This window comes from Chrysoperla carnea, chromosome 4 (assembly GCF_905475395.1).
Source record: "Chrysoperla carnea chromosome 4, inChrCarn1.1, whole genome shotgun sequence".
Lineage (NCBI taxonomy): Eukaryota > Metazoa > Arthropoda > Insecta > Neuroptera > Chrysopidae > Chrysoperla > Chrysoperla carnea.
This window is the reverse complement of record NC_058340.1, coordinates 17116615-17141423: the sequence shown is the minus strand read 5'-3', so window position 1 is coordinate 17141423 and position 24809 is coordinate 17116615. Positions and strand designations below refer to the sequence as shown.

The 24809-nt window shown below is 28.1% G+C and overlaps 1 protein-coding gene across 1 annotated transcript in view; it reads right to left on the bottom strand.

Moving 5' to 3' along the window:
* The window catches only part of LOC123297903 (sodium channel protein 60E), an 80142-nt gene that overhangs the window by 1156 nt on the left and 54177 nt on the right, over positions 1–24809 (bottom strand). Inside the window, exons 6-23 of the mRNA XM_044879733.1 lie at positions 20671–20812; positions 16420–16634; positions 13098–13268; positions 11791–11984; positions 10993–11098; positions 10802–10927; positions 10276–10735; positions 9814–10213; positions 8526–8841; positions 4549–4824; positions 4380–4484; positions 3409–3600; positions 3050–3338; positions 2747–2940; positions 2484–2686; positions 1571–1843; positions 258–477; positions 54–193 (exon numbers count right to left, since the gene is read on the bottom strand). Coding sequence (XP_044735668.1) covers positions 54–193; positions 258–477; positions 1571–1843; positions 2484–2686; positions 2747–2940; positions 3050–3338; positions 3409–3600; positions 4380–4484; positions 4549–4824; positions 8526–8841; positions 9814–10213; positions 10276–10735; positions 10802–10927; positions 10993–11098; positions 11791–11984; positions 13098–13268; positions 16420–16634; positions 20671–20812 — 4022 coding nt within the window. The remainder of the gene's footprint in view (positions 1–53; positions 194–257; positions 478–1570; positions 1844–2483; positions 2687–2746; positions 2941–3049; positions 3339–3408; positions 3601–4379; positions 4485–4548; positions 4825–8525; positions 8842–9813; positions 10214–10275; positions 10736–10801; positions 10928–10992; positions 11099–11790; positions 11985–13097; positions 13269–16419; positions 16635–20670; positions 20813–24809) is intronic.

Below are 24809 nucleotides of genomic sequence, written 5' to 3'. Positions count from 1 at the left end.
GTGCTTTTATCACAAGCACAAGTTTTTACTATCCCAAAAATGTATTTTCTCACTTAATATAATTTCTAAAGGTAGTTTGTATAAGTCTAGCTGCTTTGTCTTCTCGTTTCCAAATACGTGTTGAGGACACAATCTCAAGTTCTTTTCGTGTGGGAAATTGTTTCTTGAATTTTATATCCATTTGTTCTTGTAACTATAAAGAATTAAATATAATTAAATTTTTTTTTCTTTTCTTTTTTATTTACGGTAAAACTTACTTGTCTAAATGTATCTGTTTCTTCAACATGTCCTAATACATGTTTCACTAGTGAATGTAATATATCCAAACAATGAATTTTATTACCTCTTGCAATCGGTAAATTGAAACTGACTAGGGCTACAATATTAGGTTTGGAAATACCTAATGGTGGATCGAGCGAAGCAATAAAATCCGATAGTTGTGTAAATCGAATAAATTGTGTTGCATGTGGGTCATATCTGTAAAATAAATTTAATTTTGTTAAAATGGGAGACTTTATTTTGAGATTCCATTATAAATGCGATAATTTATGAACTAATAACATTCCGTTATTCATTAGATTGTATGTATGATTAGAATTTTTACACATTGAAATCTCGCTCAAATTGGATAAAATGCAGCTGATGGACTATCTTAATCCTATGAATCGTTTGGCTGACAAGGAAGATTTGTTTTCTGCGATTTGAAATGCTCTGCGCGGATTCAGACGCTGGTTTTAGTTCTATCAAATAATTTTCGGGGAATATTTAGTATACTGAAATTAGTGATCGTCTTTCATTATTTCCTTCACTCTGAAATCTCTTTTATATTGGAGAAAAATATAAGCCATCTGGCTAGCCAGGTAAATGTGTCTTTTGTGATAAGAAGTACCCAAAACTTTTCATTTATACACTGCAATGTTTGATACGTTTCTTTGCAGTGCCCGACTCATATATATTTACACTCATACCATATACAGGATGCTTTTTAAAGTTGACATATGCTTGTCACTCGATAAATAAATTTAATCGAGAAAAATGGTTCGAAAGAAAAATATTAGTTTCAAAGGAACACATCTTATACCGATATCGAATTCGATTTAAGTTTTCAGGTTCAATTAAAACCTCACTCTGATTCATAACTGGCAAAAATTAGATGAACTCTTTAAATTAAATTAGAAAGTTGTTCTTTATATACGCGCAAACATTCTTTGTTTTGTAAACCGAATAGCTTAGACAGTAATTGGTAGCAAAAATCAAACTTTTTGTGCGATTGTTCATTTAGTTTAAAACGAAAACTAGATAGAAAACATATTTTAAGCATTTGCCATCCTATATTTTTGCCTGGCTCGCCCCTCCCCCTGGATCGGGGGCTAGTTCTTTGTCCACACCAACTCAGCAATTGATCCAAGTTTTTGATAATTAGGCTTAGAAATTTGATTTATGCAAAATTTTATGTCATCAATTGCTGCATTTCATTGGCTGGAAGTAAGTGCTTTTAATGACACAAATGAGATGCCTTATGGTTTGAGGATTCAACAAAAAAGTGACTATTTACAGGATTTGTACTTACTTGGACCAACGAATGTAAAACATTTCTAAATCATCTTCAACAATGCCAATCTCTTCTTCTTGATGTGCTTGATTGAAATTTTCTAAGATAATAGCAATGTACATGTTAATTACAATCATATAACTTATTATTATGAAACTGGTAAAATATGTAATAGCAAGTAATGGATAACCACAATCGCCATTTGTTTGATTATTAAAATGTGGATCACAGTGTGGTGGTTGGATCATTAGAGATTCGAGAACATCATTCCATCCTGCTGATGTCATTAATCTAAAAACAATAATTACTAATTTAATAAATGAAAATTTCTTCTTCTAGATAAATATCTACTTGTAGAAATATATTGGATTTCGATAGTATTAGACAACATTTTCAAATACACCCGTAGGAGATGCAAGATGCATGGATAACCCCAAGAGTTGTATGGGTTAATATTACACCCGTAATAATGTTGCTTCCTTAGAACAGAAGTAATAGTCGGCTTTTTGGCTAATAGCTTGTTGTGTAGTTACCCAGAAGAGTTTGATGGGGGACATCATGATCTAACATTAGATTGGACCTAGTTCTTCGGGTTGCATTAATAGCCAATTTAGGTTCTAAACGGTAAGAGATAGAATAACACTTCTAAATTAGACAGTTCTTTTATCTATCCTATTTTGGTTTTATGTATTTTGTTTTTATTATTTTAGTTTTCAAGGTTTAATGTTACTGAAAATGATTGCCAAATCAATCAAAACCAGTCTTGCAAATTAATTTTTTTAAATAAATTTAGCTAAATAATTTTATTGAGAGTCCAGGATATATTTTAACAAAATGCATGAAGATTAATGACTGCCGAAAAAATTTGTGTGAGTAGGTAATTTCAATTGATCTAGAAATTGGAGAAACAGAGTAATCAAAATTTATTTACCGAAAAAGTAACTGCATACTACGCCCGAATGTTTCAAAATTAACCATATCATCTAATGCTCCTTGTTGTTTAACATGCCCAAAAACAGACATTCCAATAATAGCATATATAAAAGTGATTAGAGCTAACAAAGCACCAATATTAAACAGTGCTGGTAATGAAACGACTAAAGCAAATAATAACTTTCGAATGCCTTTTGCAGCCTGTAAATAAAATTCATAAATTAAAAGTAAATAAAAAAATTTGCAATATAAAATACATACCTTAATTAAACGTAATATTCTTCCAATACGGAAAACGCGTACAACCCGTAGAAGTGTAGGTGAGACTGGAAAATCAATCATAATATCTTCCATTAATATACCCAATATGGAAGCTAACACTAACCAAAAATCAAACATATTCCATGGAACAGTAAAATAATGGTATCGAAGTCCAATCATTTTAACAATTGCCTCTAAAAAAATAAATTAAATTTGATTAGTTTCACATTTGAAGAGTTGAATCTACAACTCTCTTCGAACATTTTAACTCGATTCTTAAACAAATACAAATAAAAAGTTTACCTAATCCAAAAACAGTCGTAAAAAAGGCATTGCTGACTTCTAAAATAAAGAAAACAGGATGTGGTTGACCATAATGTTCAATACCCATTGTCAACATGTTTAGAAAAATTAAAACAAATATGGCAATCTCAAATCGACGAGAATTCGATAAGTCATAAAACATTGCAATCACTTGATTTATCGGTCGTTTTATTACTTTTTGTGGTTTCTTGCGTCCTAATTTTTTCATTGCTGTATAATAATGTTTTTGGCTTTCGGTTAGGAACATCTCAAGAACACCACCTTCGTACTAAAACATAAATAATTTTATTTAATAAAAGAAAATTCCTATTTTTAGTTTTGTATCGTAAAATACTTACTTTCTTTTTGAGCATATTAAAATTATCAATAATTACTCCTATAAATAAATTGAGCGTAAAGAATGAACCACAGACAATAAAAATCACAAAATAAATATATGCATAAAGATTGGCTTCACGTTGTGGCTGTAAATCCACACCTCTAGCATCAACAGCATCAGCCATTACTTCCATCCACCCTTCAAATGTAGCCTGTAAACGAAAAATTATATATTCAATAAATAATATAAATATTAAAGTTTAGAAAATCTAGTGACGTTCGTCGTAAGTCAAGCTATGAGCCTCTTATATATGATTACTTTTATAGTACTGATATCTATCTGGTGGCAAAAAAAGCCATAACAACGTACTTTGAGAACAAGCGTTTATGATACACGAAAAAAAAAATTTAACTGTAGGTAAGTGATGAAATTGTAAAGCTGCTCGAAGGAATACATTTCTTGAACTTTTATTTCAAACATTGTATAAATTCTGGTATTAGATTATGCCAAAATTGCATTGAAAATAGTTTTATTTTTAATTCAATGAAAAAAATCCTAATTATCGTGGCCTTTTTTTTTATAAATAGTTGGTCAGGACTCATATTATAGCGCCGACAAATGATAGTAAAGGCTTTATTTGGCAGCTTTTATGGAATATTTTTTGTAAATATTTTGACGAAATTTTAATTTTTTTAAAGAATTCAGTATGGAAAAAATCGAGAAAGAGCCTACTGGAACAGCTGTAGTTAGTGTCCAAGAGGTATCATACAACATAAGTTGAATAATATGTCACTGTGAAATTTTTTAAAAGCTGTTTTGTAAAGTATCTATTTTCATCAAAAGAAAATCTCATGATTTCAACTTTCTTTCAATTTTGATAATTTACAAGTGATTTTGAGCACCTATCACCTATTTATAGCTTGCTTACTATAACTTGGATCTTTGCAGTAATAAGTCGGTATTAAAAATTAACGTCATTATAATGCGTACCACTTGAAATAAAGCTAAATAAGCTATTCCCACATGATCAAATGTTATCTTTGAATTCACCCACGTGTAATTTTTCTCAGCACATTCCCATTTATTATCCACAACCTGAAGAACAAGAAAATTAAACATAATTAAAATAATAATGAAAAGTGTGTTTCTAATAACTTACCGTTATTGGTAATAATTCACCATCATTATCAACACATTTAAAAAATTTTCCACCAAAAAATTGTACACCCATTATTGAGAATATCAACCAAAATACCAAACACACCAGTAACACATTAAAAATACTAGGTATTGCATACATTAAGGCATTTACAACGATTCTCATCCCTTGCCATCGAGAAATGGCACGTAATGGTCGTAATGCACGTAGTGTTCGCAACGATCTCAGTACTTTTAAGTTTTCGTTTTCTTCAATCAATAAACTGAACACAGATACCTGTTAAATATTTTAAAAGTTATTAGTATTTTTATTGTATACTTTTAAAATTAATTAATTAAATGTATGAAGTTTTAAGTTTTATTTTTGGACATCTATAAATTTACATTCAACAAATTATTCCTCAATTAGAAAATGAAAAAGCCTGTTGCATAATTTGGAAAACACGATTAATTTTCGATTTTTCGAGAGTCAATGATCCAAGCTAAACGACAAGCTTTTTTAAAAAAACCTTCTTATTTTCCTATATGGTGAATAACTTCGTTGTTTCCTCTTTAAGTCGAATATATTAAAATATAACCTTGATTAGACAAATAGTTCTTCTTTTAAAAAACTGTTAAAAGTCTCTATAAGTTGGGATTAAAACCTAAGCTATGTCGATGGGGCTCTTTAATTTTAGGATCTTGAATCATTTCTACTCGTGATAGGGTTTCTGATAGCTTGAGCTTGTCATTTAAAACCTAGCAAACATGGGTCTTGCTTAATTGACAAGCTCTATGGCTCGAGGATATTATATTCTTTTTGGCAACTTTTACGACTCTGTTAGTTTGAATATAATTTTTTAACTTTTATTTGAGTTTCCATATTTATTCTCGAAATTTAGTTCTTCGAAAACGAAGAATTTCGTTTTAGACTTAAGAAACACGAAGTTACTTAGACTTTCACTTAGAAAGCCTTCATTTAATGATTTTAGTTTAATGGTCCAAATATAATACTTAAATTGTGTATATTTACAAGGGAATTATCTTAATTTTCAAATGAGATTTTGAAATTTATTTAGTTTTAAGACGTTTTAACACAGAGGCAGATTCTTAAATTTAATATGAAAGTTTTTCCGTCAAAGTTTTTTAAATTGTAATGTTCTGGAGTTTAAATAATTTCAAATAAAAAATAAAAAAACTTTAACAGAATAACTTAGGTATTTAATATTCTAAACAAAAACCTGTAAAATTTTCATATCTTCTCTAGATTTGTGTGGTACATAAAATCTCAATTAATTTATTTCTAGATTATTGTGTCTCATTTTCAAAGCAATGTGAAAGCGTTGCTTATATTTTATTTGCATAAAAAGCATATGATGGACAAAAACATTTATGCTTTGACTAGATATATGTTACCGGGTAATTTCGCACAAATTACAAAATATATTTACAAAATAAAAATAAATAAATTATAAAACCCAAATTTGTTTCCATTTTTCCCCCATTTTCCAATTTTGTGAGACACACCATGCCTTTCTAAACATTTAGTCACAACATCAAATGTCTTATACGATGGTTTTTAGTCTTTGCGTGAAAAGACTAAAATCCTGACTGAAAAAATCATGCAAAATAAAATTAAAAAATATGCTGTACATTATGTGCATTTAAAAATTATTATTTTAAAATTGTTTTTGTTAGTTTATTTTTATTTTTTAATTATATTCATTTCATTTACTTGATTTTAAAATTTTTTATTTTTTAAAGGTGGAGTATTTGGTGCTTTCAATATAAAAATAAAAATTTTGATATTCACTCTCCAATTCACCTGGTTGTGATAGTAAAGCCAAATTTCTAATCTACAGCGAATTTCATCTTTTGAGAATAATCAATTCCATAAGCGATTTGTGTAAACGCATTTAAGTAATCAAATAATGAATTTTAATATTAATATTTTTGGAATTATGAATATATACGAATTACACACGTAAAATGTGTATAAATATTACGTCTGCTTCTAGAATGATTCAAAATGAATTTTTGTTTTTTAAATGGAGGGCGATGCTTAATATGATTTTGAATTCAAGGTCGTTTGCAGATATTGCTACTTTCTGAAGAAATAAATTCCTTAGAGCTAACCTTTTGACTGCGTTGGAAAATAGTTCAAATCGTTATTACTACTTCCGAGTTAGTATAAATTTGATTTAAAAAGAAGTAATTGCTATAAATTTTCCGCTACTTTTTTTGTAAAGGGTCGCATTGCACCAACGAATAGATAAGAGGTCATTATTTGATTATAAATAGGCAAGATATGCTTTACAATATCTATCTACAAAAAAAAACCGGCATGTTTGTCAAAAAAATTTCAAAATTATCAATAAATATGCAATTTATCTTATAAAAAAATTTTACTCCACCTTTTTTCGAATTAAATAAAAATGAAATTTAGTTTTTTCGACTTACCTTTCCACAGAACACATAAATTCGATTGCAATTTTATAAATTTTCATAAAAGTAATAATCATAATATATATAAGGTTTATAATATACAGAACAGAGTTGTTCAAAATTAAACTTTCAACGTGAATAAAGTGATTTAGACAGTAAAATTCTGGGCAGAAAAGTACCTTGAAGTATTTTGATTCGATGTACCAATAACAAAATGAAAATTTTTAATAAATTACATCAATTTATACCAATTAGTAGATGTAACTTCTTATGTAGCCACGTTTCCGTTTGCACAAGCTATTGTACTAAATGTCTTATATGAATCGGAAAGGTAGCCACATAAGGCACACCTACTTTTGAAAACGTTGGTTTAAATTGGTGTAATTATTTGATATTTGACTTGATCAATAATTAGCTTATTAGTGTTACCACGATCAAAAAATTGATAAGAAGTTTAGTGCTACCACGATCAAAAAATTGATAAGAAGTTTAGCGTTTGAAATTTCTCTACACAACAGCATTATTATGCCAAATTAATATATAACTCTTCTTATGTTATTTTCGTTATCAGTGGAAGTGAGTTACAAGAAAATTGTATGTTATGTCATAATAAATATCCTGATCAAACCAAATGTAGGTACGCACATATTAGGTTGACTACTAAACCCGAGTTATGTCTTTTTTAAATTAATATTAAAATTAATTGATACAGTGAAAAGTAAAAGTAGCTAAAATTAAATTCTTGAAAGAACAAAACAAGTATTTCTTTCTTGTAAATAAAAAAGTAAGTGGTACATTTATAATGTACGAAGATACGATAGGAACATAGTTTCCACCGAGTGTCTCACGACACCTCTCGTACTTTTATTTATTTTTGTTGGTATTAGGACCTTAATACCATCTCGATATTAAGAAAGTTTTAGCTATGTAGCCTTTTATTTTTTTTGCACTACAACAAAATGTGCAATGCTATTCAGGAAAATATATTTAGGACCTTAAATGGCGAGAGCACCTTAGTAGAGAAAAAAAGTTATCTTTTAATTTTGGTGCAATTTTCATACTCCAGAAGTGTAAAGTTACGTATTTTTACCAAAGGTGTTTGTTCTGAATTATGGACGAACTTTACGAAAAAAATCAACTTGAACATTTTCATAATGAGCAATAAATTTCATCGGAATAACATATGTAAAATTTGTGAAAAAAACATTTTTAAAGTTTCATTTTCTGTATTCACGTATGGACATTAACTTGAACCTAATTAATTAATTTTGAGCTTTTCAACGAACTTCCATGTGTTGCTTTTGAAAAACTCTGTTCAGTTTAATAAATATGTATATTGAGTGTGATAAAAAATAAAAATAATTTGTATGATTTAAAAAATAAACAATTACGTCAAAATGCAATTATTATCAATCACAACATATAGGTATATATATATATATAGGTCCTCTAAAACACTGCACACACCATTTAATATCAAACATAAATTAAAAAAAAAAAGAATAATAATTCTTTTTTTCTTTCAAAATTTTAGAAAAAAAATTGTAAACTTACAAATACAATAACAAAGTCTAGTACTGTCCAAAAACTTGAAAAATATTTTGAGAAGCCCAATGCGACCCATTTTAATATCATTTCAATTGTAAATATTACACAAAATGCTAAATTTGTCCAATATAGCACTCTACGTAGTCGTGGATTAAACTCTAAATATATATCCTCAAAACATAGTGTTATGCTTGACGCAAATATTAATACTAAAATAAACCATTCAAACGCTGGCGTATCCACCACAGAAAGTACAGTGGAACGGATTTTTGTCCATTTTAAACCATATTTGGATAAGAGCATCTTATCCCAGCATGAACATCTGAAAACAATTGTATATTTCAATAAAGTATTCTAAATCACGTCTATAGAAGTTTCACTTAAAAAAAATGAACTTTGCAAATCTTCTCTTTCCCACCAAAACATCTTAAAACTAAACGAACATTTAGCATCATACTGAGATAAAGCCACCCTACTTATAACTTCTTAATAAAATGAGTTTTACACAAAATATCAAACTTTCAGAGGAAGCGAGTAAGTTATAGTTTTTGAAGAGAAAACTTCTTTTGGCACATTGAGCAGTTTTTGGATGAGCTAAAATCTTGGAACTTGCGTAATCGTCACCGTCACCGTCATCGCGTGTGTACCTAATTGTACTTCTCCTGAACGAATGGGCCGATTTTGATAAACTTTTTTGTGTGTGCTTAAGTAGATGCGGGTATGGTTTAGATTCACAATTCGGTTCACTAAAAAATGATTTTGAGGGTTCCACAATAAAAAATTAAAACCATGAAATAAATCGTGGAAACGCATACAAAAAATATATTACATTACATCTTACTATTTAAATGCATTTATTTGCGCTCCCACCATATTATAATCATATTTATCTAGAATTGTGAACAGCTATTTCAATAGCATTGAGGTCATTTTTATTATTATTCAGGTATTGTGAATATGTATTTATTACAGCTATATGCGGACGAAGCGATCTCCCTGCCAAAGGCTCCTGCCAGGCCGAGGACCAGTTAGTCATGTTAGTCCAAGGTTTTAAGTTTTACTTCCGTAGGAAGTTCCCGTGACTGACTATCTTTTTTTTTTTTATTAAACCAACGGTTGGCTAAAATCAATTTTGAGAGTCTGGAGTTTAAAATCTTCTTGGAAAAAATTAAAGAAAGGATAATAAAGGCTCTCTCTTGGTTTTGAAGATTTAAAAAACTAATTTCTGCAATTTAATAAAAGTCTTGTTTACCAACTACAGTTTAAAAAAATTCAATAACATGTTATTTTGTACCTTTCATTACATTTTCGTGGAAAACAATCCTGTGGCACTTTTTGTGATTTTCGTCTGCCAAATGCAAATGGGAATGTACCAATACCATCAATATACTGGCCTTTGGAATTTCGTCTTCCTCCTACAGTTAGTTCATCCACATAAGATACTAAAGTATGCCAGGGGCGGGCTTTGGTTGGATCTCCACCATCTTCCTTACCCTTTTCGTCCGCCACTGGATCTTTAGTACTTTCTGTGGGATTCATATCACCTTCGTCATGTTTTTTTATTGATGGTGATTTAGATAATTTGTCATCATCTAATGGATTATTTGGTGGTGATAAAGATGTCTCTGGATCTGTGTCCGCAGATGTTCCACGATTAAAATTTCTTAATTCTATACTCTCTGTATTTACATCAACTGGAAAAAATCAACAAACTTGTAAAACGACGGATTTGTAAATATTTTTTACAATGCCTTACTGTCTGTATGCTGTGTTCCTACTCCCGATGATAATTGATGAACAAGTAACTTATTATTTTCACCATAATCTCCATCTTGCTCTAAACTATGCGGTGCCATTTTTTCATCCTCCGAATTACCGTTAATTAATGTGGAAAACTGTTTAATTTGAGGATCTTCACTTAATGAATAATTTGTCGTTAAATCATAATGAAAATCACTACCGCTAATTGGTCGCTGTATTGCTTCTTGATAACTACGCCTATATATTTTCTTTTCTCTTGGATAACCAATAACTGTTTCTTGGATTGTTGTAGCAAAATTTTTATCACGTCCTTGTCGTTCCATTACTTCGCGTACAATTTGTTCTAAACGCATATTTCGTTTATTTTCCGAATTTTCACGATCGAAACGTTTTTTACGAACAATCGAACGTATTCGTTCAAAACTTCTTGCTAATTTCGAATCTTCGCCAACTTCCTAAAATTATTTAAAAATAATTTTTTTAGATTTATTATTTTTGGGAATGAAATTGTTGAAACTTACGTCCTTTTTTGCTTTCAATTCTTCTGAATTAAAACTGTTGAGCAACAAGGCCAAGAACAAATTTAAAACCATAAAATTTCCCATCACCAAAGCAGGCAAAAATATGAAAAAACATGTTTCTGGTCCCTAAAATTGGAATAAATTTTTATTTTAAAATTATTTTATAGATTTGATGGTTTTTTCGAAATTACTTTATCTTGTTCTGCTCGCATACAATCCCATAACGGCTCTATCCATTCTCCACATAATATTCGAAAAATCATCATGAACGAATGAAAAAAGTCGTTAAAATTCCATCTGTATAAAAAACGATAAACTTAAATAAAAATAAATAAAAGTAGAATATGGTAAACGAGTTTTTGGCAAGATAATTCTAAAAAAACCGAGACATCTGAGGGTATAGGAGATATATATTTGTTTATGACTATTATTTTTATTAGCAGAGGCAAGAGTGCGATATTAAAATTTTGTCCTGCCAATGAATATAATTCGTTCCTAATTTTGATCATTTTATTAATTTTCTTAAATTTTGAGTAAAAATTAAATTCGATAACAAAATTTGAATCGCTTAAAATTTCTTTTAATTAGATCAATGCCAAAAGCTTAAATTCGCTTCGAATAATGGTTCTCGAGATATCAAAATCACTGGTTTCGGATTTAAAATCGAATTTTTCTGGTAATACCATAATAAAATTGAAAATTTTTAATTAAAAAATTCGTAAGTTACATGAAAAAATTTTGCACTCCAATATTCATATATACCACACGTTAGACTCATTTATAGTGAAAACGATTCCACAGGCTAAAATCAGCTCCGAATTATGTGTTCATGAAAATCGTTCTCACTGGATTCAAATTTATGATCGAACGAATAATTTGACAACGTTAAATTTTGAAATAGACAGACAATAAGCTCAAATAAATACAAAAGTAAGTGAAGTTTCTCATTCAATTAAAAAAATTTTCTCAAATAATTTTCGGTTACATACCTAGGCACTGGATCAGGTTCAAATTTAGCTGGTGTATAATCCTTTGAAAACAATTGCATACCAATAACAGCAAATATATAAATAACAATAACTAATACAAATGTTAAATTTCCTAATGCACCGATTGTTGATATAATAATACTTAACAATACTTTCATTGTTGTCCATGATTGTGCTAGCTTTAATACCCGTAACTGTAAAAAATAAGAAAAATATTAATTAAAAATATCACAAGTGGGTTACCAATTTTATGGGTCGCTTGCGAAATATGTTGAAAAAACTAAAAAGAGTGCATTTTCACCCTTATCTCCAATTTTTACCCTATAATTTAATAGGGCTTCACAGTTTTGTCTTTTTGAATGATCCATTGCCTTGTTTTTTTAGAAAATAATCAATAGCTTCAGGATATAATCACCGATTCAGTTAAAACGATATTAGACAAAACAGTAGATGCAGCTAAAATCTTTAATGAGGTAGCTAAAACGATCTGAGGTCAATCATTTGTTTTTTACATACAGTAGGAATCATCAGACACTGGTCAAACAAAACGTTGGGTGACAAAACAAAAAGTTTTTGCACAAATTGTTTTGTTTAATCTCTCGGAGACAATATGCGTTTCAAGACAAAATGCGTGGTAGTATGGAACAAAACTAGTTGTATAAAGACGATTTGTACACTAAGAAATGTGTGTTACATGTATGAAAAAATTTCTTTTGCTAGTTATTCTTTGAATCTTCATTGAGTAGAAACCATTTGATTCTTACAGGAATCAGCTGTTTTCCCTGGTTTTTCAAAAATGCAGTTTGTATCAAATTTTTTTAAATTTGAAATTTCAAAATTATACAAATATATGCATCTTTCAAGCGTGAGTAAAAGTAAAGAGTACGTTTTCGATCTAATGGTTCCTCATTTTAGAGTAAAAATAAATAGAATCCCAATAATTCTACGTAAAAGTAAAGTCACTATCGCGTTCAAAGCTGATTTTTGTTACAAGGCCTCAAGAATATATATAGGGGCTTAAATACTTAATATGATGTGCTATATTAAGTATATCTGTATAACTGAGAAATCCTAATTTTACAGAATACAATTGAAAATAATCCTTTTTTATTCATACTAGCAATCAAACTTTTATCCAGAAAAAATAGATTTAAATAGAAGTCGCATTTAGGATAAGCTCTTATATTTGCCTTCGTAAGTTTGTGCTAAAAGTCTGGTATTGATACGAAAGTGAAATTTAAACATCTTTATTTATTTTATTGAATTTTGAATACTAATTAATAATTATAATTATGAAAAATACTTACCAATCGTAGACCACGTAAAACTGATAAACCATCTACTAACTCAAAAATTAAATCTAACAAACTCGCTGATACTATAATTAAATCGAATATATTCCAACCACATGCAAAAAATTCTTTACTCAATGCCATTAATTTTAATATACACTCAAATGTGAAAATTGATGTAAAAACCTAAAAAAAAAATAGAACAAATAAAAAATTTATTATTTAAATAATATGTAGAATTTAAAAAAAATACAAGTGAAAACAAACAATTGACTGAATTAATTGTTGAATTACCATGTATAGATAGTGTTGATTACTATGTCACATTACACATACATATATATCTCACATATATAACTGATACAGCTATAACATACATACTATACAATTTGCGCTCTCACGGGTAAACAGTGACGTTTACAAAAAAATATTTCAAACAAAAGTTGTTTATTTTTTTATAAGAAACATTTTTTACAATTAAACATTTGTTCTATCTCTAACGGTTTACAAGATGGATTCTACGGACCCAAGACCCAATTGTCCTATGTTACCCATTTACAAACTCGACCTCACTTTTTACGTCCTAAGCACACTATAAAAATTTCAGCTTGATATCTCTTTTCGTTTTTGAGTAATCGTGATAACAGACGGACAGACAGGCAGACAGACAGACAGAGAGACGGGAATGGACTAATTAGGTGATTCTATGAACACCTTTATCAAATTTCTTTTCGTAGCATCAATATTTTTAAGCGTTACAAACTTGGGACTAAACTGAATATACTATGTATATTTCATATACATGTATAATAAATTATTAACAATAATAAAAACGATCGTAATTTTTTTTGTTTAAAGCATAAAAAAAATTATTGATTTTATTTGAATTTTTTATATTTATTTTGTAAATAATTTATTTAAACATATACATTTTTATTACTCTTTTATTTTCAATATTAAATTCGAATTATTTAAAAATTTACTTTTTATCTGATCTCAAAAAGAAATACCGGATGTCTCGGACCACCCGTATGCCTGTATCATCCCAAAATAGCCACAGTTACAAAAAAGTGGTACAATTAAATTTTGATCATTTTAGTTTAATTTTTAAAAACAATAATGATTGTGTAACTTGGCTTTACAGATTGGTGTTACTATCGTTATACCGATTGTAAGCTATCTCGTTAGCCATATAAAATATATGAATTAATAAAAGTTTTTATGGACGTTCTTATGTATAAAACAAAGAGAAAATGTGTACTGTGTGTTATGGTATATGGTTATGTGTTACCGTGTGTGATTGGTATTGTATATGTAAAACTTTAAGTGATGAGCTTAACTGGCTGGGTTAATGTATGTATAATATAAATGGCTAATATGGTTTACAAACAGTATATTGTTTATTTTGATTTCCAGTCATTAAAATATCTTTATTGCTCTTCTGAACAAAATGAACCCATTTTAGTTCAAATTTTTTCATTGGCAAACCCGAATAAACAAAAACTATTAATATCGTGTTCTGATTTAACTTAGTTAACTAGTTATAAACTATAAACTTTAATCCATAATAAACAGTCTAAATAAACGACAGTAGCACCAATGATGCCTTTGCATTTTCACAGTTGTTTATAAAAAATAAATAATCGGTGAAAAGAAAAATAATGAATAGTTTTGGAATTATTAAGAATTTTTATATTGATAAACTAGTACTTTTCATTCTTATTTCAATTAAATTAATGATAAAGTACGGTAGCTGAGAGAGCTTAAATGGTTGAGATCCATGTATTTTTATCCGCTGACTGGCTTTGCCAGTGAATACAATGCTTAAAAGCCAAAACTCTTCATTATATTCTGTGTGCCTATTCAGCCATTTATTCAGAATACTTAGAACTACAATATATCAAGGGATCAATTCAACCAATTTAGCTAGGAGCCAATTCCTATCAGATTTGGAAGCCTATTTCGAAAAACGAACACTATTGATAGAATCCATTACACAAATTGAATGAAAGTATGTTTATCTTTATACATTCGATTTAAGTTGAGTGTATTAAATATTTTCAACAAAAGTATTTGTTATTTTATGAGGAACAACTTTCTAATTTATAGTGTTCCTAGATCGCTTTCTAATTATGAGAACGAGTTTGAAAAAGCCTCTTCGGTTGGTCCTAGAACCAAAAAACGTTTAATCAATCTCCAATCAATTACGTACGGGTGGTCTAGGTCCCCCTTGCCAATATTCCATATATTATATCGAAATATAAACAAGAAAAATGCTTTTGACTAGCAAACATTTTTTGCGTTTATTTAATTATAAGAATAACTCCCAGGCATTTGATTTAATTTCCTTGGGGAATACAATTTATAGGTAGATTGATAAGGATAATCTAAGAGCTTTTAGTAAATGTACACAATGATTGTATTCATGATAGTGAATAGAAACAAAAATCTATTAAGTATGCAATTTTTTTTGTTGATAGGGAAAAGTATACTTTTACTAATGTATACATTTTTTGTAAAAAATGTTTTCATTAATAATTAATAAACTTAATAAGATTATTTTTGTATTATAAAAAGGATGTCCTTTGGGTAAATTTTATTGATTTGACATATGACAAACATGAAAGTAGGATATGGTGAAAGTTCACCTTTTAGATTCTAGTTGAAAAATCAAACAAGAGCTAATAGATAACCTGCAATCTGACATTCTCGAAAATTTTCGAATTGGATTTAATAACATTCAGAATAGATAACAGATATGGCTCCCAGCTTAGTTATCTAAATTGGTAATTTCCTAACTTTTTTCCATATCGTATATTTTAGAGATATTTTCAAAAAATTGATTTTGGGGATAGTTTTTAATGTTTTTCTACCTCCTAACTAGAATTTTAATATTTTTATATTGTTTAATGTATGCTAAACTTTGAAAGGTAGTTTTGATGGTAGTTTAAATCTTAATCTTATTGTACTAATTACAAAAGTAATACAGTCAAAATAGAATGTAATGACCCAAATGAAAAGTCCGACCGAATTCCTATATAATCACATATAGTAATATATCGGCCACAACGACATCGCTTATAAAGTGAGCCCCATACACTTCATTTTCAGTCTTTCTAACTTTATTTAACTTATATATCGGTTATCGGTTATCACGACTAATTTCTTTGAAATTAGCCAGAAATAAGGATCATAATTGTGCACAATAAATTGTGCATATCGCTTATAATAATTAATGCATATCGCTTATAATAATTATTAATAATTCGGTTATAACCACCAAAATTTCATAAAATATAGAGCAGAAAAATATAAACTTAAAAAAAATAATCCTTACTTTATTTCCAATATCAAGTGCTTGACGAATTTGTTCACTCATACCATGATGTTCTAATGCTAATATAATCGTATTTAATACAATACACAATGTAATCGCTAACTCAAATAATGGATCACGTACAACTTTATATAAACTATTTTGAAATTGTAACCATCCTGTATAATCAACACAACATGATGAACAACTGGCACAATTTCTATCTGGCAAATCATCTGTAAAACAATTTTTATTACTGAATTAGTCAAAGGAATAATAAAAATATTGTAAAAGCTATAAAAAAAATAGTATAAAGGATGAACTGGGAGAAGTAAGTTAACAAGATCTAGGATTGAATTGTACATAGGTAAATTATGTTTAAATAACATGATATTGTTTCATTGCCATTTGTTAGCATTCGTCTAGAGCCAAGCGTAGTATTTGTTATTTCAAACCAGCTGGAAATTGGGAGAGGGGCTAATGTCAAAGTTATGCCTTTTTCCTCCACAAAAATTCTTACAGGCGGGATTTATCTTTCAAGGGTTCTAAAAAAGTTTTTTAACAATGATGAATAATACTTAATGGAGGACGATATTCAAATAAGAAGATAATTGCATAAAAATTGATCTTCCGAAACAACGATTGTAGTTTTCGGATCGGACAACTTACATCTGGTTCTTTCGATTTGTGAAATATTCATGTATAGTAAGTTTTCCGCGCATATTAAGTTCCTGACTTTATAAATTTGTTGATTTTATAAATAGTTTGTCGGTGTGTTATGATAGTGATTTCGACTTCATTTTCTCTACTGTTGATTGGATAATGATAGTAGTCGTTAATTATAATATTTAATTTGTAGAATTTTTTCGAATTTCTTGTAGTATAGTAAATTATTAATTTTATTGCTAAGCAGCTTATTAAAATTAATATACTGTTCAAATGCAGTTTTATATTTTAATAAATATTTGCGCTAATAGTATATCAAATCGAGAAATTATTATAAAAAATTAAAAAAAGTTCGCGTATAAAAAATGCATATGAATCAAATAAAAATAAAAGTGCTTTCATGTCATAAAGCATAATTTAATGTTTAATTGAATGGATAAAATTCTGGGAATAATGTTATAGTTTATTCTATCACTTCAGTTTAACTCAATTATATACGTACTCGTACACTTTTGCATATGACCATCGTGTATTTGTAATTGTTTTGAACATCCTCTGTACAATGTTCAATATTCTGTCATTTGTAATAAAAAGACAAATTCTTCAATATACCTTTTCATTTCATTATTGTTTAGGCCAGGCAATAAAAAGTTAGACAAAAATAGAAGATATTTGTTATTATTTTGTTTTTTCCCAGACTGGTCGAAACGAAAGAGAATAATTTTTTAAAATTAGAAGATCTATAAAGGTATAAAGATAACTCATCTTTATTATAATGTATATCGTAATCATTATTTTTTTTAAGACAAATAATCTTTTGAAGAATCAATTGATCAAGAAATATATGCTTTAGTTTTAGAAAAGAGTCGTTAATGATTAAATTGTAGAATAGATATGTAGTGAACCCTGATTTTAGAGTTTGCATTTTCCGCAATTTAAACTATTTAAGGTATTCTGACAAAGATATTGCTTGAATAAATCTTTCTAGAATTGTTATCTGTTCTTATATAGAGTGTCCCATAATGGCCATATTTATGTGGATAATACAGTTTTATAGCGAATACATTTTTAAGTAAACAGTTTTTCTTCGTTAAATATAGCTTTCGCTAGCTTCATTAAATATAGCATATTCAATAAGAAGGAAATTAAAATATGCATCGTTCATTATTCAACTGTTTATCTTTCTAATAGTTAATAATAAATTACTCATAAAATATAGTGGAATATAAGTCTTTATATTTAACTCTTAACCCAATGTGGTTAAAAGTTTTAAAGCACAGAAAGCTATGTATGGTCAGTAATTCAATATATCATATTTAAGTTCAACTTATCATAGTGAAATGTATAAGGAAATACCGACATGAATATGGGATGTTTGTTAAGGTAAGTAATAATTTAGACTTTTGTTCATAACTCTTTTAAGAAACAATTTGGGGAAATTCAACACATTGATCTAAGGGCCAGGGGAACATAAGTAAAAAATAAAAAAATAATACGATTTAAATTATAAGTAATACTTAATGTGATACAATTTTATTTAAAACTAGCTGATCTGGCGAACTTCGTACCGCCTAACAGTCGATTTTTAAAAATAATTAATTTGATTCGTTGCATTTCGGGTTCTTCTGCCTAAATTTGTCCGCCGCCTTATAGGAGGAATATTGAGTAAGCCACAAACACACAACACTTTTTTAATTTTATAGAAATTTGTAGCTTTAAGATTTAGTAATATTATAGATGCACAGCAAAGAGACGTTTACATTTCAATTGACATTTTACCACAGAAAATTTACGTTTTACCATAGACAATTTGTTTTTAAGTAATGTTGCAATAGAATAATTACTGATAAATATTGACATTAATATTTATACGATACTAACTTCACTCAATTGTTTTGCTTTCCCGGAACCTCTCTACTAACACTTAAACTTTATGGTATGGTATTAAAGTTCAAATTATTACGAATCTTCTGTATGAGAATATAGAAAAGTGTTGTTTTTTGACTTTTTCAGACAATTTTTTAAATTTTTCTCTCCGTAAGAACCATCCTCGTACTTCAAGGAATATTATAAAAAAAGAATTATCGAAATCGGTTTAGCTGCTTTCGAGATTTGCGATTCGCAACACATTCAGCGATTCATTTTTACATTATAGATACTGAAAATATGCGGTTCTTTTGTAGTTAAACTGACATCACTTTATAATAACAGCTTGAAAACATACTGACAAGGTAGTGCTTACTGCTTTCGACAAGCGAAATCAAGTTGTGACGTAAACACGCTCTGACTGATATACGACATGGTTATCGGTATTAAAATTTTCTTTTTTAAATTGATTTTAGCAATTAAATATGATTAGTTGTATTGATAGAACATGATTTAATCACTTTCTTGGCAAGGTTTTAAATATGATCGCCATGTAAAGACTTAATAATAACTTGGAAAGGTAAATAAAAAACTTTCATTGCAGCGAATGAAAAAGCTAACAAATTACGGTAGATGAACTTGGGCAGGTCTACTTAGACAACTTTCCCTTACTACTGTAGTTAGTATAATTTTAATACATTAAAAATAATATATCCTGAATATGACATGATAGAATAACTAACGAATATTTATTCTCTCGAATAAAAATTTATATAATAAAAATGGTAAAATCATTGGATATAATAAAAAAAAACATCTATAAAGAATATTATTGAACTGATTGGACTGATTTGTGATTTTTTGTTGGACTTACAGTGTATGTTAAAATTTTGCAAAATATTTGCTAAATAATTTGGTGTTTTTATAAATTGTTGATATAGGATACATTGGGTGCAAAACTAGCTTCGTCAATAGACAAAATTAGAAACTTCATACCGCATACTTGTTTGCTTATTTAAAATATTTAGAATAGTACTTGCAAAACGATGTACATTTGTTTAATTTTTCCCACAAAGCGAAGAAAATTTATGTAATAATATGTATTGCGTATACTATTTAAAAATTGTTATTGTATGAAGTTGCTAATTTTGCGCAAGTTCTGCTCTATGGTGTCAATTTTGTTATGCACCATACATTAATTTTAATTTAAATCAACTGAAATAGAAAAAATTAGACAACGTCGGCTTTTCTAAGCAAAAATGTGTTATTTTTGCTTTTGAGTTCAGCAAAGCTACGAGTGCTATTTGGATAGTATTATTTATCACACTAATAATATTTTAAATAAAAAAATTTAATGAAATCTCATGCACAACTTGTTTTATATAAGTTTAAAGTTCGAGTGTTTCACACTCAGATACTTTTGAGAGCTTTTAAAAAGTTTTCAATCAAGTTTGTATTTAGTTAAAAATCAACAATAGAATGTGTGAAAATTAGTTTAAACGTCTTGTATTTCATATATATTTCTTCCTGTATATGAAAGTCGTACGATGAACTACTTGATTTCGAATTTTTTTTTTGTAAACAAAATTAAGCAGCAGAAAAAAACAGAACAGTGTTGTTTGTTGTTGTTGTTGTTGTAATAATAAACAAACTCTAGACCTTATTGTATAGATGAAGAAGTATATAAGGGAGTATGGTGGAAACGGAATATATAAAGTCATATACAAGATAAATACATACCTAATACAACAATATGAGACAGATAATCTGGTGGTATTGTATACATATTTGTATGATGTCGTTTCTTTTTACAAGCACCCACTCCATTGCATTTAATGACTCTTATCTCTTTTGGACTTAATGCTACAGTGACTGGTGTTACCTCCATTCTTTGCAACTGAAAATAAAATAAAAATTATGAAGAATTTTTCTATGTAGAAAACCATCCGCAGTGAATATGAGCTTTAGGGGCTAGATACATTGTTTACTAATTTAGCTTGGATGTTACCATTGATAAATATATATGCATAGAAATTATGGTGTAACTTTATAATGTTTACTTTAAACGAAAATTCTCGTAAGATGAGCGTTCTCTTACAAGGCGTCTGGAAAATTATCAATTTGGTGACATTTATAAATATTTTATTAAGAAAATTGAAGGTATAAAAGAAAAAAGAATTTTGAAAAAATGTTTCATCAAGAATGTTGAAAATCCAACGTAAGCAATAACTTCCGTAACAATTACAATGAATTCTTATCCTGCAACTTAATTGGGAGTTATCCAGGTTGTCAAAAAGTTTACTGAACGTTTTGAACAACTTTCGCTGATAAAGTAAGCATACTTTGATTGCCAACCAAAATGATTTTTTACAACTTTGCAAAAGGTAAATACCAGTTTATTTGCTTTAAAATATTTAAATTGTAAATATCGTTTAAATATTCGATTTTTGAATCCTATGGAGTTAAACTACATGATCTATGCATTCAAGGATCCAGGCAGATCCATGTATTCCAATTTCGTCTTGAATAACAAAATCAAAACAAAATCGTGCGACTTAAAAACTACCTCCCTCTACAAGTTAGTTTAGGAGCATTTAATTTTAAGAAAGATGGTCAGAACAAAATGAATATGAATTTCATAGAAAAATTATAAGTTATAGAAAAAATGAATTTGGTGAAATCTCCATCTATACCACCTCGTCAGCACTCGCGTCAATTGGTCAGTAATCTTTAGTCAAATATTTTAGAAGAAAAATCCAATATTTTAGAAGAAAATTCGAAATAATCGTAATTATATTCATTAATTATACTATAAATATTTATTGAATTAAGTCTTTGCAAAAAATGGCAATTTTATATAGAAAATAAATATACTTATAAGTTATGCACCAGTAAGAATGATTTCAATAAAAATTATAATATAAATTAATCATAAAAAAGACCACGAACAGGCTCGAAAATTTCCGAATTTCTGAAAGGCTTGAAAAAATATATATTTTAAAAACTGTAATAGTTGAAATAATCTGAAAAGTTCATAATTCGAAAATAGATAAAAATATATGAAAATAAAAAAAAGTTTCAACCACATATACCATTTGAAAAATAAAAGTGATATATGTTTTAAAACGAGGGTGAGCAAAATGCTCATAACGCGAGTGTTGATAGGATATCTCAGATTTCTAGGTTTTGATTTAACTGAAAATTGAATTGATAAAAATTTTAAATCACCACTATCATAATTTCATATTAATTACATTATTACATTGTTAGGCAGTATTGGCTTAGAATGCTTTTTAAATCGTTTTAATTTTCAAGGTGAAAACTATAATTTTCTACCAGAAAGTTAAAAAAAATACTTCTTGGTATTCATTAGATTGTGTGCAAGAGTTGTAGAAAAAAGTAGGAAGTTTCCACTTAAAAACGTAACAAACCTTCACCTAATATACAAGGAGAAAAAAATTCTTAACTTTATTATTGTAGGTATACATATATGAAATTGTTGACAATTCTATATATATTGTGGGTGTAGAAGAAATATCATATTATCTACGTTTCGTATGCTTTATATATTATATACATATATAGGGTGTATTCAAGTGGAAGAATTATATACAGGACAGCTTAAAATTTAGTGATACTTTAGAAAACGTAAGGTAAACGTTAATCACAATAAGATATTTGTCTGGAAACCATCTTAGATTATTAGATAGTATTTATAGAGTCAATAAAACTGTTGACTTTTTAATCCCCGAACTACAAAAAAAGGGGTGTTAGAGATGAACCGATATTGGTTTTTTTTTTTGAAAGGTGATTTGATTTAATGGATGGAGTCTTCTCTGGAGCTATGTATACTGAATGAACGATGATACTGAATCTATTTAAATAAAAAAATAACTCCTGTAATTTAATGCAGAAAAAATTTTTCTGTAGTCTGAAGTATAGTATTAATTGTGAAATTCCAAAAGTGTTTCACCCAACGCGATTCCTTTATTTATAAAATATTCAAAATTTTATTTCTGATTTCAAAATTGAGTCAAAATTTGATTTTCAAAATTGTCATAGTAAAAATTTTTATGTTAGACGATATGAAAACGGTCTTTTAAGCTATCCTGTAAAGTATTTGGAGATTTTTATTAAAAGAAACTCACAATAAATTCAAGGGACATGATATGTTAGACTGATGTAATTATGATTGAGAGATACTTTAACTGGAAACAAAAACGAAAAAAAATCAATATTGTACGCCTTTGGTTTTTATTAATAATACTTATATTTTTATTTTTGTTGATTGATAAGTTTCCAATATCCGGCTATTAAATATTTTTTCTGGATCTTTTTTGAAGTTTTTTCATGTGAAAAAGTAGCTAAATTATTTTACGGTGCAACCTATAACGCAACGACGTCAAAGTAAAATGCCAAATAACAATTGAAACATATTTCAAAATACTTTTTAAATACGTGTCTTTTAAGAAGAAAATTTAAATGTTATCTATTATTTTTTGGAGAAAGTATTTTAAAAATGTAAATTCTATATAGTTTGATCTTTGAAAATAAGAAATATAATCGACGTTTGGTCAGGTATAATTAACTACTTGACGTCAAAAACTAAATTAAATTGTTACAAATGGAAATGGTAGAACTATAGTGATCCAAGCACAATTTTTTACATTTGTGTGGAAATAAAGAAAATGTGTTTTTCAATTATAAGAAAATTAATGATTTTTATAAAAATAAATATTAATTAACCATTGCTGAAATAAGGGACAGGTAATATTCTATTGAGTTATTTTTATTTCAAATAACTATGTTCGTTTTCACACAAAAACTGTTAAAAAAAAATCAATTCTAGAGAAGAAAGTAGTAAGGATTTATCGGGATAGTAATGATCCTTGAATGAGTGTAGCACAGAATATGAAAAAATGATACTTGGATCGCTATAATTCTACCATAGTGAAATATACTCACTATGTACTCTGTTTTTTTTTTGCGCTCCAGAAATTAACAAAAATTATTCGAGTGCTTTACAAAAGTTATTCGTTTTATATATTTTAGTGTTACCACCGAGGAGGATGGGTAGTAACGATCAAGACTCCTATTATCAAGTCTGCATAGAGACGTTGTATAACGTTTATATGGAATTATTTTTTGTTTTAAAACCATATAAATTTTTGAGGGTAGAAAAATTACCTGCATATTTGTAGTATGGAAAAATTTTATTTTTTATAAAAAAAATATAAATATTTCATATACTTCTTTTCTAACTCCGCAATTCACCTTTATATGTATATGTTTGGAGTTATAAGTATTGATGTAATACCCCCAATAAAGTATGTGTATGTTTCGTGTTACAAACAGAGAAACGACTCTCATATTGCACAAAAGTGAACATGAAAAACAAACGAACGTTATTCTTTACCTCAAACTACAACCAAGTCAAATAAAAATAATAAAAAAAAGTTTATGTATTTTTGTATGTAGGTATATTTGAGAAGGTCGTCAAGGTCGAACGACCTTCTTTATATTTTATATTTTATCTATTACTGTTGAGACAAAATTCAGAAAATTCAAGTACTTACACAAATTTGGAGAAAAAGAATATTTAAAATTAATTGAATATAATCAATATATCTAAAATTAATTGAATGAAGAATGAAAACTAGACATGTATTAGACAAAATTTACATTTAGTTAAGACTGGCTCTTAATGTGTAGGTTGATTCTCAAAGAAACAAAAAAAAAAATTGACAAAATATTCTCTTGAATTATTGAACATGGATGTGAAGAAACAATTGAATAATGTAATTACCCAATTTGTTTAATTAGTAGACCAGAAAATAGATGTTTTTCTGCTTAAAAATTTTTCAACAGGATTATCTTTA